Below are 15,442 nucleotides of genomic sequence, written 5' to 3' on the forward strand. Positions count from 1 at the left end.
ATATGCAGTCAATCTTACTTACATCTAAAGATATATTTCTGACGTAGTTATACTAAGATAGCTGCACAGCTGTTTTGGCAGTCTGCGTTCGCGTTAACTATAGACCTTTTCCGCTTACTCTCGCCCCCAACGGCCAAGTAGGCATATAGGCGACGAAAAAATATCAAAACGTTTCAACCTGCAAATAGTAAAAAGAAAAAAAAAAGAGGGGAGGCAAAACGAGAATGCGTGACGGTTACATTTATGTCCTAAATGCCTTCTATTGGCGTGGCCAAGGCAAACCAATGTTTTCGCCTATACTGGAAGTGTCGACAATTCAAGATTGCGACGCCCTTGCGAAAAAGGTCTATACATATGATTCACAACTAACGTGCGTAAATTATTTTTTTTCCCTTCTCGTCACTTTTTTTTTTGTTTTTTGTTTGTTTTTGTAACGCGTTTTTTTTTTTTACAAAAACTCAGCTGGTTGGACATGAACTCACGCATTCCTATTTTTGTTGCTGTATTACTGATTCCATCCGTTTACAAGTTTTTGTTTTTGTTTATCATGAATTTATCTACTGGTTGGGTGTGCGAAACAGCACTTAGCAGTGCAAGAAATCTGAAACCTATCTGACGAATTCGTGTTTTTGTTCTAAAATATAAATACTCTATTGTACGAAACCAAGAATTCGATCGTTATAAACGTCGGGGATTCTGTTTAAACATACCTTCATGAGTAGGTCCGCCCCTAAATTTCTAACAGAATGTTTCTGTCATAGAAATAAGAAGCAGACAACTAAAATGGAAAACCTCGTATCAATAACAATGTATGGAAGGGACGACCATATTGTTTGCAGTCTTTCATCTTCGGGAAAAAAACAAAAAACCTAGAGACGAGTGAAGTCCTGTTTACTTGAAAGAAAACCCGATTGCTCAAGTTCCATTTCTGTCCTCAACATTGATTTCAAAGAAAACAGCTCGGTCGATTTAATTTTCCGGTAAACGATGCTCCCTTCGAAACAAAGTGATTTTGAGATCGAGTTTACACGGAAACGTATATAAATATAGAGTATAACTTGACGGCCGCACTAAAACATCGAAATAGATGCATTTATTCTTTTCGTTTGACCTTTACATTTCTGTGTTTACGCTTTTGGTTCTGGTTTCTAAGAAAGCTGTACTACATATCTGTAGAAAAGGAATACAAGAGACGCAACGCAGGAACACAACTTTATTAGCTTATGATGCGCAGGTTGGGGCATTTATGTCACGACTTAGAAAAGATAAAGTCAAGAGCTACCACGCCAAAGCAAACATGATCTCGTTTTAACCTCAAGAAAAAAGTAAGTTTCGCGCACTATTCATACGCCGCACAAAGTAGTTCTCACAAAATTTGGTTGTCGAAGGAACAAGCGATGCTTATGCGTTTCAAACGTGTACTTTTCGACAAGATAACATATAACTAATCTAAAATGCACGTACATATATATCTCGATTCTCCGCGGATATAGAGGGAAAGTGTAGCAATGCTACGCGAGGAGGCGTTTTTTTAATTTTTTTTACTTCGGCTCTTGAGGTGAAGACGAGTATAGTAAAGTAAGTGACTCAGGTCATGGTCCCTAAACACAGAAGAAACCCCTTGTCGTGGCTAATCAGCTCACGCCCCTTGCTTAGGCGCAAATAGTTCACGGGCGTTTTCATCGGACAATGCAGCATTCTGATTGTCTGAATGGTGAGATGCTCGGAACTCCTCACGCCACGCGTTTCTCAAGTTGTCGGTGCCCATAGTTGGTGCCATGGGCTATACGGAGAGCAAGTCGGCTGCTTCCTGCGCAGCAGTTGCAGTGACGTCATAACGACGCCGAGTTCTGATTGGCTATAATTGGGAAGAGAGTGGGGTGTGGTAGACCTTCACGCTAGATGCCTCGAGGTCCACCTTAGACTTGTGCTCGTTACTTGAAAAATGTAATGAATTACTGTTACAAATTACCGAGCCTCAAATGTAACGGATTACCGTTACAAATTACTTTCGCTGAAAAAAAAAAACGGATTACTTTACACGTTACGTTACAAATTACTTTCACGTCACTTTTTTCCGTACACTTATCCGGAAAACAACAATAACAATTTTGATATTTTTCAAAACTTTCCTGCAACACTACTTTTCATTTCTCGTACGCCCGTATGATGGCAGTCCTTGCAGCAGCAGCAGCAGCAGCAGGCAACCTTTAATTGCGCCCAGAAAGACTAAGCAATTGGTCAGAGGCCCATCTAGGAGTCCCCTCCCAATCACCCCTTAGGCGACGGCCAGAATCCCTTGGACTCCAGCGGCGTCCTCGGCCAGTCGGACGACTTGTTCCTGCACCTCAAGGTCGGTGCAGAGAAGAATAGCTTCCCAGCTCTCTTGGTTGGTGATCTTTTTTAGTAGTGGCTGGGCTTTGCGGTCGAGCCGGCTGCATTCCCAAATAATGTGGCGAAGAGTCGCTCTTGCACCACATAGCTGGCAGTTTCCCTTGTAGCGATCCGGATACCATCCGCTGAGCTGGGCAGGACTATGGTAGGTGCCTGTCTGTAGTCGCCGCCAAGCTACCGCTTGTCTTTTGTCCAGCGAGGGATGCGCCGGAGGGTAGCGCATCCTTTCGCCGGCGTAATGATCGAGGATGTCTCGGAACGTAACCAGTCTGTCGCCCCCCGACGACGATTCGATGGAGGGGTCCGACGTTGCTCCGGCCCGGCGAGTGAGACCTCGGGCCGCGTCGTGAGCCTCCTCGTTGCCGGGGAGCGACGAGTGTGCTGGAGTCCAGATCAGCTTCACCTTCGCAGTCTTTTCAGGATCACCTAGTACTCGAAGCGTAACCGGCGAGATCCGTCCCTTGGCGTATTGGCGAATCGCCATCTGCGAATCGCTGACAATGATTTTAGCGTCTTGCAGCTTGAGTGCCAGAGCGATGGCCACTTCCTCGGCTACCTCCGGTTCTGTCGTCCGGACACTGCAGCTCGCAACGATCTTCCCTTGCTTGTCAACCACGGCTGCGGCCATGGCATCCCTGTCGTACCTCGCAGCGTCCGTGTAGTAGACGCCCTCTTCCTTCTCTAGTAGTCTTCGAAGGGCCTTGGCTCTCGCCGTTCGTCGCTCCACATGGTGCACGGGGTGCATGTGACGTGGCAGGTTTGGGATGGTAAGCTTCTCCCGGACCCGTCTCGGCACGTCTATTTTCTCGCCCGTTTGTCTTTCGTAGCGGATGCCCAGGTTTTCGAGAATGTGACGCCCGGTCGCGCTCTTTGTTAGCCGTTCGAGCTGAGACGTCCGTTGCGCCTCGACGATCTCTTCCACGGTGTTATGTAGGCCCAGCGCCGCCAGCTTTTCGTTTGACGTAGAATCCGGGATGCCAAGTGCTCGCTTGTAGGCCTTCCTAATCAAGCAGTCAAGTTTGGCTTTCTCCGCCATCCCGAGCCGTAGGAAGGGAAGGACGTATGCCAGCCGGCTCACGACGAAAGCGCGGACGAGGCGTACAAGATTTCCTTCCCTCATCCCGAAGTGACGGCCTGAGATGCGTGAAATAAGCCGGGTGATCTGGTAAGTTGACGCCTTGAGCGATTCGATCATCTCGTAGTTGTTGCCATCCGCCTGGACCCGCAGACCCAGGATGCGAATGCTCTTCACCGACGGGATACGCAGTCCTTGCGAGTAGAGCGCGATGTCCGACGGCAGCTGGCGGGACCGAACAGGTTTGAGGAGGAGGAGCTCCGACTTTTGTGGAGAGCAAGTTAGGCCCCTCGGAGTGACGTACTCCTCAATCGTCCGTATCGCTTCTTGTAGCGTGTCTTGGATGAACCCGTCAGAGCCGCCGGTCATCCAGAGCGTGATGTCATCTGCGTATATACTGTGGTGCAGCCCCTCGATCTTGCTGAGCTTCGCAGGCAACTCAATCATCGCCACGTTAAATAGATATGGCGACAGGACCGAGCCCTGAGGTGTGCCTCGCCCGCCTAGATTGATGTCGTCGGACGTGACGCCACCGATGGAGATTTGCGCCGTCCGATCGCTGAGGAAGTCTTGAATGTAGTTGAACGTGCGTCGCCCTACGCCCAGCTTCTCCAGGTTCTCAAGGACCGCATCATGCCTGATAGTGTCAAAGGCCTTCGTAAGGTCGAGGCCCAGGATCACCCTAGTGTCGAGATGAGAGCTTTTTTCGCCATCTATGATTTGGTGCTTGAGCCTCAGCATCACGTCTTGGGTAGACAAGTGTGGCCGGAATCCAACCATGGTGTGAGGGAACAATTGGTTCCTCTCCATGAAGTCGTTGATTCTCCGTAGAACGACGTGCTCCAATATCTTGCCCACGCAGGACGTGAGCGAGATTGGGCGCAGAGCGTCGAGCTGAGGCTTCTTGCCTGGTTTTGGGATCAGGACCACTTTGGCCGTTTTCCACTGCCGTGGTAGCTGGCCTTGTCTCCAGCACTCGTTGATGTACTTTGTGATGCCGGTTATGGCTTCGTTGCTCAGGTTCCGCAGCATCTTGTTGGTAACACCGTCCGGTCCCGGAGCAGACTTGGTCTTCAAGTTGCGCAGTGTCTCGGCAACTTCAAACTCAAAAATGTCCGCGTCTAGCACCTCGTTGTCTGCACCGCCGTATGTCGTGGGTGTTCTCGGCGGGTTGTCACCAATATATCGCTTACGGATCTCCTCTACTAGGTCGTCCTCGTCACCCTTGTGACTTCGAATGATCTCGCACATCTTGCTACGCTGAGCCGTCTTACAACCGTCCGGATCCAGTAGGTGCCGCAGTATGTTCCAAGTTTTGGGTACATTGGGCTGACCGTCGAACCCTTCGCAGGTATCCTGCCACTGTTGACGCGTAACCTGGTCAGCGTACGTCTCGATCGTTCTGCTGAGTTCAGCGATCTTTCTTCGAAGGTTCCGATTGTTACGTTGCGTACGCTGCCGCTTCTGCAGACTAGCCTTAGCCTCCCATAAGTGTAAGAGTCGGCTATCTGCAGCGGCCACGTCCGCTTCTTCCGGAATCACCTTGGTCGTCTGCTCGGCAGCCGCCAGCAGGCATTCCATCCACTCGCCAATGTTTGTGACGTCTTCCGTCTCGTATTCGCCCATCAGCTCTCGGAACTTATCCCATTCCGTGATCTTGCACTTTCTGCCCCGCGGCTTTCCAGGGCCCGCGCGGATCGTTATCTTTAGCACATAGTGGTCGCTACCCAGGTCTTCCCACGTGTTTGTCCACTCTGCATCCTTTGCATAGCGCACAAACGTAAGGTCTGGCGTAGTGTCTTGTTGTCGGGCGGCTCCTCTCCTCGTCGGATGATCCGGATCGGTGATCAGGGATAGTCCGCATTCGTGAGAGTCGATCCACAGTTTTCGGCCCTTGGGTCGTTCGATCTTGTATCCCCAGTCCGGATGTTGGGCGTTGAAGTCCCCAACCACGACCAGTGTCTGGCGTCTGGCGATGTTCAGAGTTGCTTGGAAGAGGGAAGCGAATCTGTGCCGTTTCGCCGGGCTGCTGTAGATGTTCAGCACGAAGAGGCTGCGCTGGTCTTTCTTCTTCCCCGAGATTATCTCGATTAGCACGTGTTCTACTGTTGAAACGCCTGTGTCATGAACGACGACCGGTATGTTCCTTTTGACCAACGTGACCACTTGCGTCTTTTCCTTGGTATCCATGCCGTAGGACTTGTAACCCGACAGTTTGGCCAGTTGTTTCGCCTCTTGTAAGGCAATCAAATCCGGTCGTTCCTTTTCGTCTTTGTTATTCACGTATTGCTGCAGGTTGCCCCTCTTTTTGCCAAACCCGCGGCAATTCCACTGCCAAATTATGTACTTTTTACTGTTCACCATCTTGGTTTCTAACGACTTGTGCCGTACGTAGTTGTTCCATGTGCCTAGCCAGCTGCGTCAGCCACTCGGGGTTGCACATCAGCTCGACCACCTGCTTGTTAACTTCCTGTTGCAGCGGCGCCTCGGCCTTATCCAATGCGACCGTCTCTTGCCCCGGTCTTACGACCATCTTCCTCTTCGCGGGTGGCGAAGCCTTCTCCGGTTCCTTCTCCGTCTCGTTGCTTTTCTGCTGAAGCTGTGTCCTCAGCCATGCGTTCTCCTTCTCGGTCTTCTCTACCATCACGCGTAGAGCCTTGTTTTCTTCCTGGAGTTGTCGCATCATGACAAGGATCTCGTCTAACTTGTCGTTCTGCGTCTTGGCCTCCTTGCTCTTCTTTTCCGAGGCCTTGTGGTCGGTCACCCCGGCCCAGCTGACTCGCTGTCGGGAGCTGGACCTCCTCCTGGACTTCGATCTCCGCCGCGAGCCGGACCGGTGCCGCGAGGTTGACCGCACGGATGCTCGGCTCCGTGACCGCGAACGCGACCGCGACCGTCCTTTGGGTAACGGCGGGAAGTCCTCTTCCTTGAACCTGCTCTCCTCTTGTTTCTTCTTCTTCTCCCACTGCCGCTGTTGCAGGATGTACGGCGTCTTGAAACGCTGCTTGCATCGTGTGTCACCCGTGGGGTGAGCCTTGCCGCAGATGCCGCACGACGGCGAGCACGCGTGGCCGTCTGTCGGGTTTAGAGTGTTGCAAATCTTGCACCGTTGCTCTTTCGGTCGCGGACACACGTCGGACCGATGTCCGACTCCGCCGCACGTACCGCATACTTCGATCTTTTTCTTGTACAGGTTGCACTTGTACTCCACGTTGCCGTACATGATCCAGAACGGCACCTTCTGGCCCTTGAAAAGTACCACCGCCGACTTGGAACGGCCCATCCGTCTGGCGTGGAGCACGTTTGGGTTCCTCGCCGTGACTAGGTTGTTTAGAACGTCTTGCTCGGAGTCTTCGTCCGGTATCCCGTGAATTACGCCCTTTATGGTGTCGTCTGGCGGTATTGCGTACGCTACAACCTCGTAGGTTTGTCCCTTGAGGCTTATAGAGTGCACTCCTCCGTATTTGACGGCGTTTTCGAGTGCCGGGGTGCTCACGATGAGCGTATTTTGTTCCTCGTTGAAGCGAAAAGCGTCGTGTTCTGCGTTCTCCGATGAGAGCTGCGCCGCGCGTTGAATGCTGCGTTGGACCAAGACTCTGTCTTCTTTCCGCACGTTTAGTCCTCCCCGAAGTCGAAAAACGATTTTCGCACAGGGGCGGATCCAGGGGGGGGGGGTCCTGGGGTCCGGACCCCCCCCCCCCCCCCCTTTTTTTTTTTTTTTTAGACAGCCAGTTAAGCTTTCCGGACACCAGTGAAAAAGACGACGGTCCGTTTCTCAGGGAAGTAGGAGGAGAGGGGGGGGGGGAGAGGGAGCAGGGAGTGATGCCCGGCTTCCGCGGTCGAATGATGGGTCTATCCCCCCCCCCCCCCCCCCTTTCCCGGGTCCTTGCTGGACCCCCCCCTTAAACAAAACCTGGATCCGCCCCTGTCGCATCATCTTCCGGAAGCTTCGGAGGCCTTGGCGCCTTCTTGATTCGAGCTCGGCCGTCCCGCCCGTTGTTCCTACCAAGAGTGCGGTTTGGCTGGGAACCGGCCGTTAGGCTTAGCGCTTTCTTTTCTGCTCGGGCCTTGAGTAAGACCGGCATCCAACCTCCCCCGGCAGAGTGAAACTCCTCCGGAGTGATTTCTTCTCCTTCTACCTCGACGACTCCGTTTCCGGGAGTCAAAAGAGGTATTTCGAAGCTTCGAGTGTCCATCTTGTCGTCGGTGCGGCAGCTACGGCCGCCCTCCATTTGTCTTTTGATGGCGCGCGAGGCTGAGCAAGGCGGCGCCTTGTTTCGTCGAGAAAAACGGTGAAATCTTGAGAAAAAAACAGCCCGCTCACCCAAGAATTTGGTGTCCGGGGGTTTCTCTCGTGTTCCACCGCATGTTGGTGGTTAAGATTTGGAACTATACTGCAGAGGTTCGCTGAAAGCTTGAAAAGTTCACGGAGCTGATGCGAGATGCGTCCGGCCCAGATCACTTCGTCGTCGTCCTCGCAGTCCTTGCAAAAATAAAATATTGAATTTAAGAGAAAGAGTTACGCGGCACTTCGTTCCCATGTAAGCTGACAAGGCATTGAAAGCTGCAACCATCCCCGCCATCGCGCTAGCTTACGACCTCGGTAAATGATCCCTGGAATTGTGCGGACAAAGCTAGCGGTGCGCATGCTCAGTAGCAGGGTATACCTCCGCTACGAGATTCGGAGGTAAAGAAACCGTCTATGGAAACTACCTTTTGACTCGTGTGTTTTGCTTTTTATTCATACGAAAAGAAAAACTTGGTGCTCACGTTACAATGTATATAGCCAATGCAGAATGCAGGTCTCCCAGCTTACCTTCAGGTGTTTCCGTAGATTAGAGCTTGTTGTTCTTGCTGGTGGCAATGCGTGTGTTTATTTGCGAGCAAAGTATGCACTGAAACACTAGTTTTCCGTTCTCCTGAATGCCCTGGATTTTGAACATCTCATTAAGAAATGGCCACGGAGATGGCGGACGTAGTGACCAGTCATTCAAAAAATCGTGTTTTCGCCTGTTCTCCCCTTCCTAATGTTTTCTATTTTGTTAAACTTGCTCTTTTTATGCTGCTGAATGTTCTGCTTGTATTGCTACAGTTACTGTATTATGCTCGTATTTTTAAAAAGTAACGAGTAATTTAAGTAATCCGTTACCAATATTTTGCAACGAAATTATGTTACAAATTACTTCAGAAAAGAAGTAACGGGGCAATTACAAAATGACTTGAAAAAGTAACGTATTACAAGTAATTCGTCACTTGTAACGGATTACTTTCCAAGTCTGGTCTACCCACTTTTTTGTTTTTCTATGAGCCAATAAGAGCTCAGCGTACTGACATCATCGCAAACCGTATGCAAGAAGCAGGCGAAATTGCTCTCCCCATTGACGACGAGATGTTTCGGGGGCGTACTCTTGGGCCGCGATCCCAGGTATACGGATGATACATTCTCCAAAAGACAGCAAGAAAAAATAATAATCATTGAAACATTTAAAAACAACGATGAAATAAAATTTTCTTTGCAACGACCCCCCCCCCCAAGAAAAAAGAAAGTAAATATAAAAATAATGCGAAAGACAAATAATAAATAGAATGCAAACATACACGAGATTTCAAAGATACACAGATAAACATAGTTAATTAAATAAGTCATAAAAAGAGAATAGGATTTTTTAAAATTGTTTCCAGTCTTTATATATATATATATTCCAGTACGAAAACTCTAAACAAGAACAAGAGAACTTCCTCGTCGTCAAAAACACCAAAGACAAAGGGCAAAACCAAGCGGAACAACAATTAATATCTTAATACCAAGGGCGAAAAAAAAAACATAAACGAAACACAAATAATCATACATGTCCGCAAAATGTTTCCAAGTTTGTTCCAAGGCCAAGGTTGAGCTGCCTCCCTGTTTTTCTTTTTAATTGGCTTGAAGAACTAAAGAAACTGTTGGCCAATTACCGCCCTCATTCCTTATTTTAAATTGGATTAAACCTGTTATACCGTCAGGGTGGTGCAGGTCGAGAGAAACAGTTTATTTCCTTTATATTTAACTCTCAATTTAAACTGAGTAAGTGACTATACTCCGTTCCACCTTCAGTCCGAGCGCAGTGAACGCCACGAGCTATTCCAGCCGATCCAGCGACGGGAGAAAAGCGCGTGACCTGCCGGTTAATTGTGCAGAGCGACACAGGGAGCTCAAGGTCACATGACACTCTTTCAACGCTGGATTGGCTAGGATGGCATCTAGCGTCCGGTGCGCTCGGACTGAAGGTATAGTGACAGGAACACTCCCACTATACAGGGTATAGTGGGAGTGTTCCTGGGGGATGTTGAAGACGGCAACTCGCCCGGGTGGACTTCAGGTGCTTCAGGCATAAGCCGGACCCATGGAACGCACCCACGCCGACCCAATAAATTAAACCGATCCAACAGTTGAAGAACTCGGCTAGGCTTTTGCTGGGCACTTGGCGGACTCAGCCGAGCTAGCTTTTATCAGGCCCCCACCGGAACCTCCGGCGAGCGGCCCCCCGTTACAAAGGGGTCTCCATTCAATCCTAATCCAAAATTCATAGGTAGCTGAAGTGTCGTTACTCTAAAGCGCAGCATATTTAGAGGCTCTATATTTGCACACGTGACGGCGTGACTAGGATCTTCGAATGTGAACGACAAGCTCGATTGTTTGTGTTGCAAGTACGGCGGAAGCTTAAGCCATACCGTGTTCATAAAACCAACACCGTAAAAGTGGACAGTCTGGCATTACGATTATTTTCGCCGATGAAAGCAGAATAATGCGCCGAGAAACTGAGGGTGGGGAGGAGACAAGAGCTCACAGAGACGTCAAAATGCCGAGCTCTGATTGGAAGGATTAGTCGGTAGGCCACTGCATTCCTCGAACGCGTTCGATTGGCCAATCGTGGCTTCTGAGAGCCACCCTCTCGTCCGTAATTCCAGAGTTTCTCCCGTTCCCCGAAAATATTACAATACTCCCCCCTCCCCCTTTTTTTTTTCTTTCCCCCCTTGAAAAAAGTTCGGCGGGCGTGCGTTGCAATGCGAAATCTAATCAAATGCAGCAACGAACACAGCAACCGCCTGTCCTCTCTTAGTTTCATGTCCTCGTCTTTTTTTCACTAATTGATTTGTATTCAAAGCAATCAAATAATACTTTCTATGTGCGAGGGCGATTCCAAGATTATTCGCAATCCCGTTACCTTAAAGCTTCCGTTATCGTAGTGGCTTATAAGTGTTTTTTCTTACGAGGTCACGGTTTCCCTAGTAACGGCTGTCTGTAAATGTTTGAACGTGCAACTTTTGTTCATTTGTGGCTTCGGTATCCAAAAACAATGCCTTCTCCAGTTGTGATCTGCACGTAAGTGCAGCAGTGTGCACAGTGATTCATCTTTGTGTAGTGTGAGCGTGTGTCTGGTGCTAACATTTATCGGAGACTTCGTGCAGTGTGAAGAAACTCTTTTGTATTGAAGAGGTACGTTTGAATAAATACAGGGGCTCAAGGAAGGACGCACATGTCTCAGCCATGAAGAAGGAGCCAGGTGCCCGACCACATTCCCGACTGGTGACAAGACTGAACGTGTCTGACTCTGTGAGACAGACGAGTAACAGTAGATGATGTGGGACATCACTCGCAAAGACCTAAGGCTCTGCCTACGTTATAATTCGAAATGAATTCAGGTTTGTAATGGGTTGTTGCACAATATTTTCTACAGCCGTAATGCTAATATATATTTTTTTTTTTAAATCACACTCGTCGTTTGTATTTTTCCCCCCTTGGACAGTCCATTTTTTGTCTTAAATTGCTCAACGACAAAGTATAGATATTCATGCATTTCATTTTTGTCGAATGCAGGCATCCAGTTATATGAGAAGGATTCCAAGCATTATATCGCATATTTTAAAGTAGAGTGTATCGGGAACCTAATCCGATGGCGTCTACCTGTACAGAGACACGGCAAAGCCGGCTTACGGGCTAATTCTTTCGGGCCCGAGCAAACCTAACTCGACCTGTTGGCGATGGCCACGACGGGGCCGCATTTAACCTTGGCCCCTGATCAATAATTCTGCGGCGCCCTTGCACGGGACCTAAGTACACCTGCAGTACACCCGGACCTCAGACGTGGAGGAGATGGACGTGCAACGGTGCAACGATTGCCGGGTCAACGACGGCCGGGGGACCGCCCACTGCCGCCATCTAGGGACCAAAAACTCACTGAGGACTGGAGCGAGTCGAAAAAAAAAAGGCGGGAAACCATGCGCGAAGCATTTCTTAGACAACTTTCAGCCTTGTATCTAGTACATGACGTCGACGTATTGTTTTGTTAGTTTTGTTTTTTGATTCGAGCAAATAAACGATGCATCGCAGTAAACTCACACTCCGTGAGTCTATACCGGGAGAATTTGAGGCTAGTGGTTGGTATATAACGCGAAATTTAGAGAATATGACGTTATTTGGATAATGAAAAAAAGTTATAAAGACGAAATTTTTCTATTAGCCGACGTCCACGTAACATCGATGTTACGTGGACAATGTCAAACATTGTTCACGTAACAATGTCACCGATGTCAAACAAGATTTTAGATTGTTGACACATATGGAATTCATATCTGCGAAAAACACTTGTCACCAAGAAATTAAATGTTGTTTCGCGGACCCCTTGTGAATCGGCGGAGACGATGGAGGACCCTGTTCGTGGTCAGTGGAAAGGGAAGATATAGCTTAATTATGATAATGATTTAATAAATGGGTATAAGTTAGGGCTATACTCTGTCTCAGGAGTTGTGTACAGCAAAGGCAAAGGCATAGGCGCGGGCATATGACTTCTAGATTTGCTTTCCTTCCGCGAGTGCTCGTGAAAGGAAGGCAAATCTGAAAGCAAGCGCTCGCGCCTGCGCTTTTGCCTTTGCTACACGCAACTCATGAGGTGGAGTATAGTGTGAAGTATACTTTTCTCGTTAACATGTACACGAGAAAAGTCACCCGAAAATTTGGAACGTTTCTTCTCAATGTGAAGAAAATACTTTTATTGCCGGGATTGACTGATGAGGCGGGGCTTCGCGGACCCCTAGAATGCCTTCGCGGACCCCAAAGGGTCCGCGGACCTTCATTTGGGAAACACTTCTCTAAAAAATGGCACGTATTCGAATCCTTTTCTTCTTCTTTCTTTTTTTTTTTTTTCTTTTTTGAAGTAGGACATTGATTTTGTTTTTAGCACAACTTTGTGCTCTGATGGCCCATGATCGATACTCAGCATCAACTTAAGACATGTAGGGCGTGGTTAATGCTCACGCCTCTTGCTTTGTGATTGGTTCTTTAGCGTTCTTATAGGCTAATGCTGCGATCCCATTGGATGCCCAGCGATAACTAGATGCTCAGAACGCGCCAACCGCCCGCGTTTCATCAGCTATGGGTAAATATTAGCGGCGAGATGTTTTGGTGGCGCCATCTCATGGGCTACCTTTCGTGACGTCATTACCCTGCGAACAACAAGTTCGATGGTGTTTGCAATGAGCAGGGTGGAAGTTTGAAATCATTACTCTCTCAACGCGACACTGCCAACACTATCAAAATTCAAGCTCTTGCATTCCCCTTATTTTCGTCAATGAGAAATTCTTTCCTGACGTCATAGTCAGGATTCAGCCAATCATGTCGGGCCGACCGCAGCGACGCTTTCGATCGCGCACGTCGCCTATAGAAGCGTGTACTCAATGCGGAACGCTAGTTCGTCTGCTTCTTCCACAGGAGTTGCAATGACGTCAGAACGCTAGACTCTTATGAGCAGTGTTGTACGGAACGGCGTTCCAAGGAACGGCGTTCCTGGAACGCGTTCCTTTTAGGAGGAACGAAGGAACGCCGCCGTTCCATTTTGCATCGCTGGAACTGGAACGGGAACGCGTTACATTTTTACTGGAACGGAAAGAGTAACGGCGTTCCTTTTTTTCGTCCAGTGGGGTAATTTTTATTTTGTTTCGAACAGGGAAATTTTGAAAGTACAAACACAGTATCTTTACAAAGTGCAGGATCTCTTTACCTTTTTGGCTACTAATCTTATGGATTATTTTGTGTGGTCCTCGCTTGCTAACAGTTTTTGGTGCAGGAGAGATGTTGGACGTTGGTTCTTTTTTGAGTGTCCAAAACTGCGGTACAAAAAGCAAGGCTTTTAGTCGTAGGGAAAGGCAAAGAAAGAGGGTTGGTTCAAACTCGGCTACTTTCTTTCTTTGGTTCCACGAGTCCTCATACACCCACAAATCTAATGCCGACTACAGCCACTTGTGAACTTCCATAACGAGACCTACAGTTACAACAAGATCACATTCTGCCAGACATCGAACGCACCCTCGTATCCTGAACATTGGTCACTTAAAAGATACAAAAAAAAACACTTTATTTCTTTTCTTGTTCCCCACCTTCAAAATAAACAACAAAGCCAACGTACAAAGAAGTATTTGTAGTTTTTAAGACTGACCTTCCAAAAGCCCTACCCTTTCCTCGACTGGCTCGTCTTGCGGACAGCAACATCGAGAAGCAACTGTTGTTAAGTGCGAACAAGGGACTTAGTTCAATTGAAACGTGTGAGGTTGTTGTAAAACGCTTGTACAATGTTGGGTAAAAGTACATTCGGAACGTCTGAATCGTCAACTACAAACATAAACATGGTTAAAAGCTGAGATTTTTAACTTGAATGTATCAACAAATGAAACCCTCCTCCCGCTTGTTTTCTTCTCATGCCCTTCCATAACGACATACAAACTCGTATGTTGACTACTAATGGGATAGTTAAAAAAAACTGTGCTTGATTTCACTAAATATAGTAATTAGCAAAATACAAATGTAACGTATATGTAACGATACGTTCCATTTTTTTAACTGTAACGGGAACGAGTTCCTTTTTCAGAGATGTAACTTGTAACGGGAACGCGTTCCAAAAATCAGAAGGAACGAGGAACGAGCTTTCGTTTCTTTTTTTGAGGAACGTGTACAACACTGCTTATGAGCCATTTAAAAAAACAAAACAAAACAAAAACAACAAAACAAACAGTGGGTAGACCTCAAGGCATCTAGCATTGAGGTCTACTTATTGTCCTTTCCATCAAATCCAATCAGAACTCGGCGTCGTTCTGACGTCACCGCAGCTCTTGCGCAAGAAGCAGACGACTTGCTCTCCGCATAGGGAGCGTGCGCGACACCTAATAGAGAAATTTGCCCCCGCTGGCCTACAGCTTTGCGCCAGCTGGCCTACGAAACTTTTGTGCGTCCGAAGATTGAGTATGCTACTGCCATTTGGTCCCCACACCAGATTCACCTCACTAACACCTTAGAATCAATTCAGAATCGTGCTGCCCGATTCATTCTTTCTAATAATGAACGCGCTGCCAGTGTGTCGGCCATGAAGGCTTCCTTATGCCTCCCCACTCTCATTTCTCGCCGAAGAATATCGCGCATCTGTCTTTTCCAGAAGTTTTTTTATTACCACCCTCTACTGAGGCAGTCTCTACTGTTAGAACCGCATCGTTCATCCCGACGACTTTTTAACTCCCTTAGTGTACGTCGCATCCATGGTTCCACTGTCACCTTTAACAACTCATTTCTTCCCCTTGCCATAATAGAGTGGAACAATCTACCGGACCGTGTAGTGCTCATCAGTGACCCCGACCTCTTCAGACATGCTGTATCGTCTATATTTCATATGTAATCAGTGCGATGCTCCTACCTATGGCCAGTGCTCAGCCACATCTTGTTTCTATGTTTTGTTTTTGTTTTTATTGTATAAAAGTTCTACTTGTGTGCTTCTTTGTATTGCCCCCCCCCCCCCTCCCCTTATGTAATGCCCCTGGCGGGGCCTTTAAGGGATAATAAATGAAATGAAATGCGCCGATCCCACTTACGTGCACGCCAAGACTGTTGGGAGCCGCACCGCGGCGCTGCTGTCTCGTCGCACGACTCTGGTCGCACGCTTTCCATTATCG

General features: G+C 48.1%; 1 protein-coding gene across 1 annotated transcript; it reads right to left on the reverse strand.

Moving 5' to 3' along the window:
- Positions 1-2,249: 2,249 nt before the first annotated feature.
- On the reverse strand, positions 2,250-7,837 carry LOC120845252. Its single transcript, XM_042293712.1, has 4 exons — positions 7,794-7,837; positions 6,364-7,047; positions 5,847-6,267; positions 2,250-5,758 (listed from the first exon to the last, which is right to left on the reverse strand). The coding sequence occupies exons 1-4, from the start codon at positions 7,835-7,837 to the stop codon at positions 2,279-2,281; spliced, it is 4,629 nt and encodes a 1,542-aa protein (XP_042149646.1). The 3' UTR covers positions 2,250-2,278.
- Positions 7,838-15,442: the final 7,605 nt, after the last annotated feature.

Source organism: Ixodes scapularis, unplaced genomic scaffold (assembly GCF_016920785.2).
Source record: "Ixodes scapularis isolate PalLabHiFi unplaced genomic scaffold, ASM1692078v2 PGA_scaffold4__175_contigs__length_147842914, whole genome shotgun sequence".
In the NCBI taxonomy this organism is placed as follows: Eukaryota; Metazoa; Arthropoda; class Arachnida; order Ixodida; family Ixodidae; genus Ixodes; species Ixodes scapularis.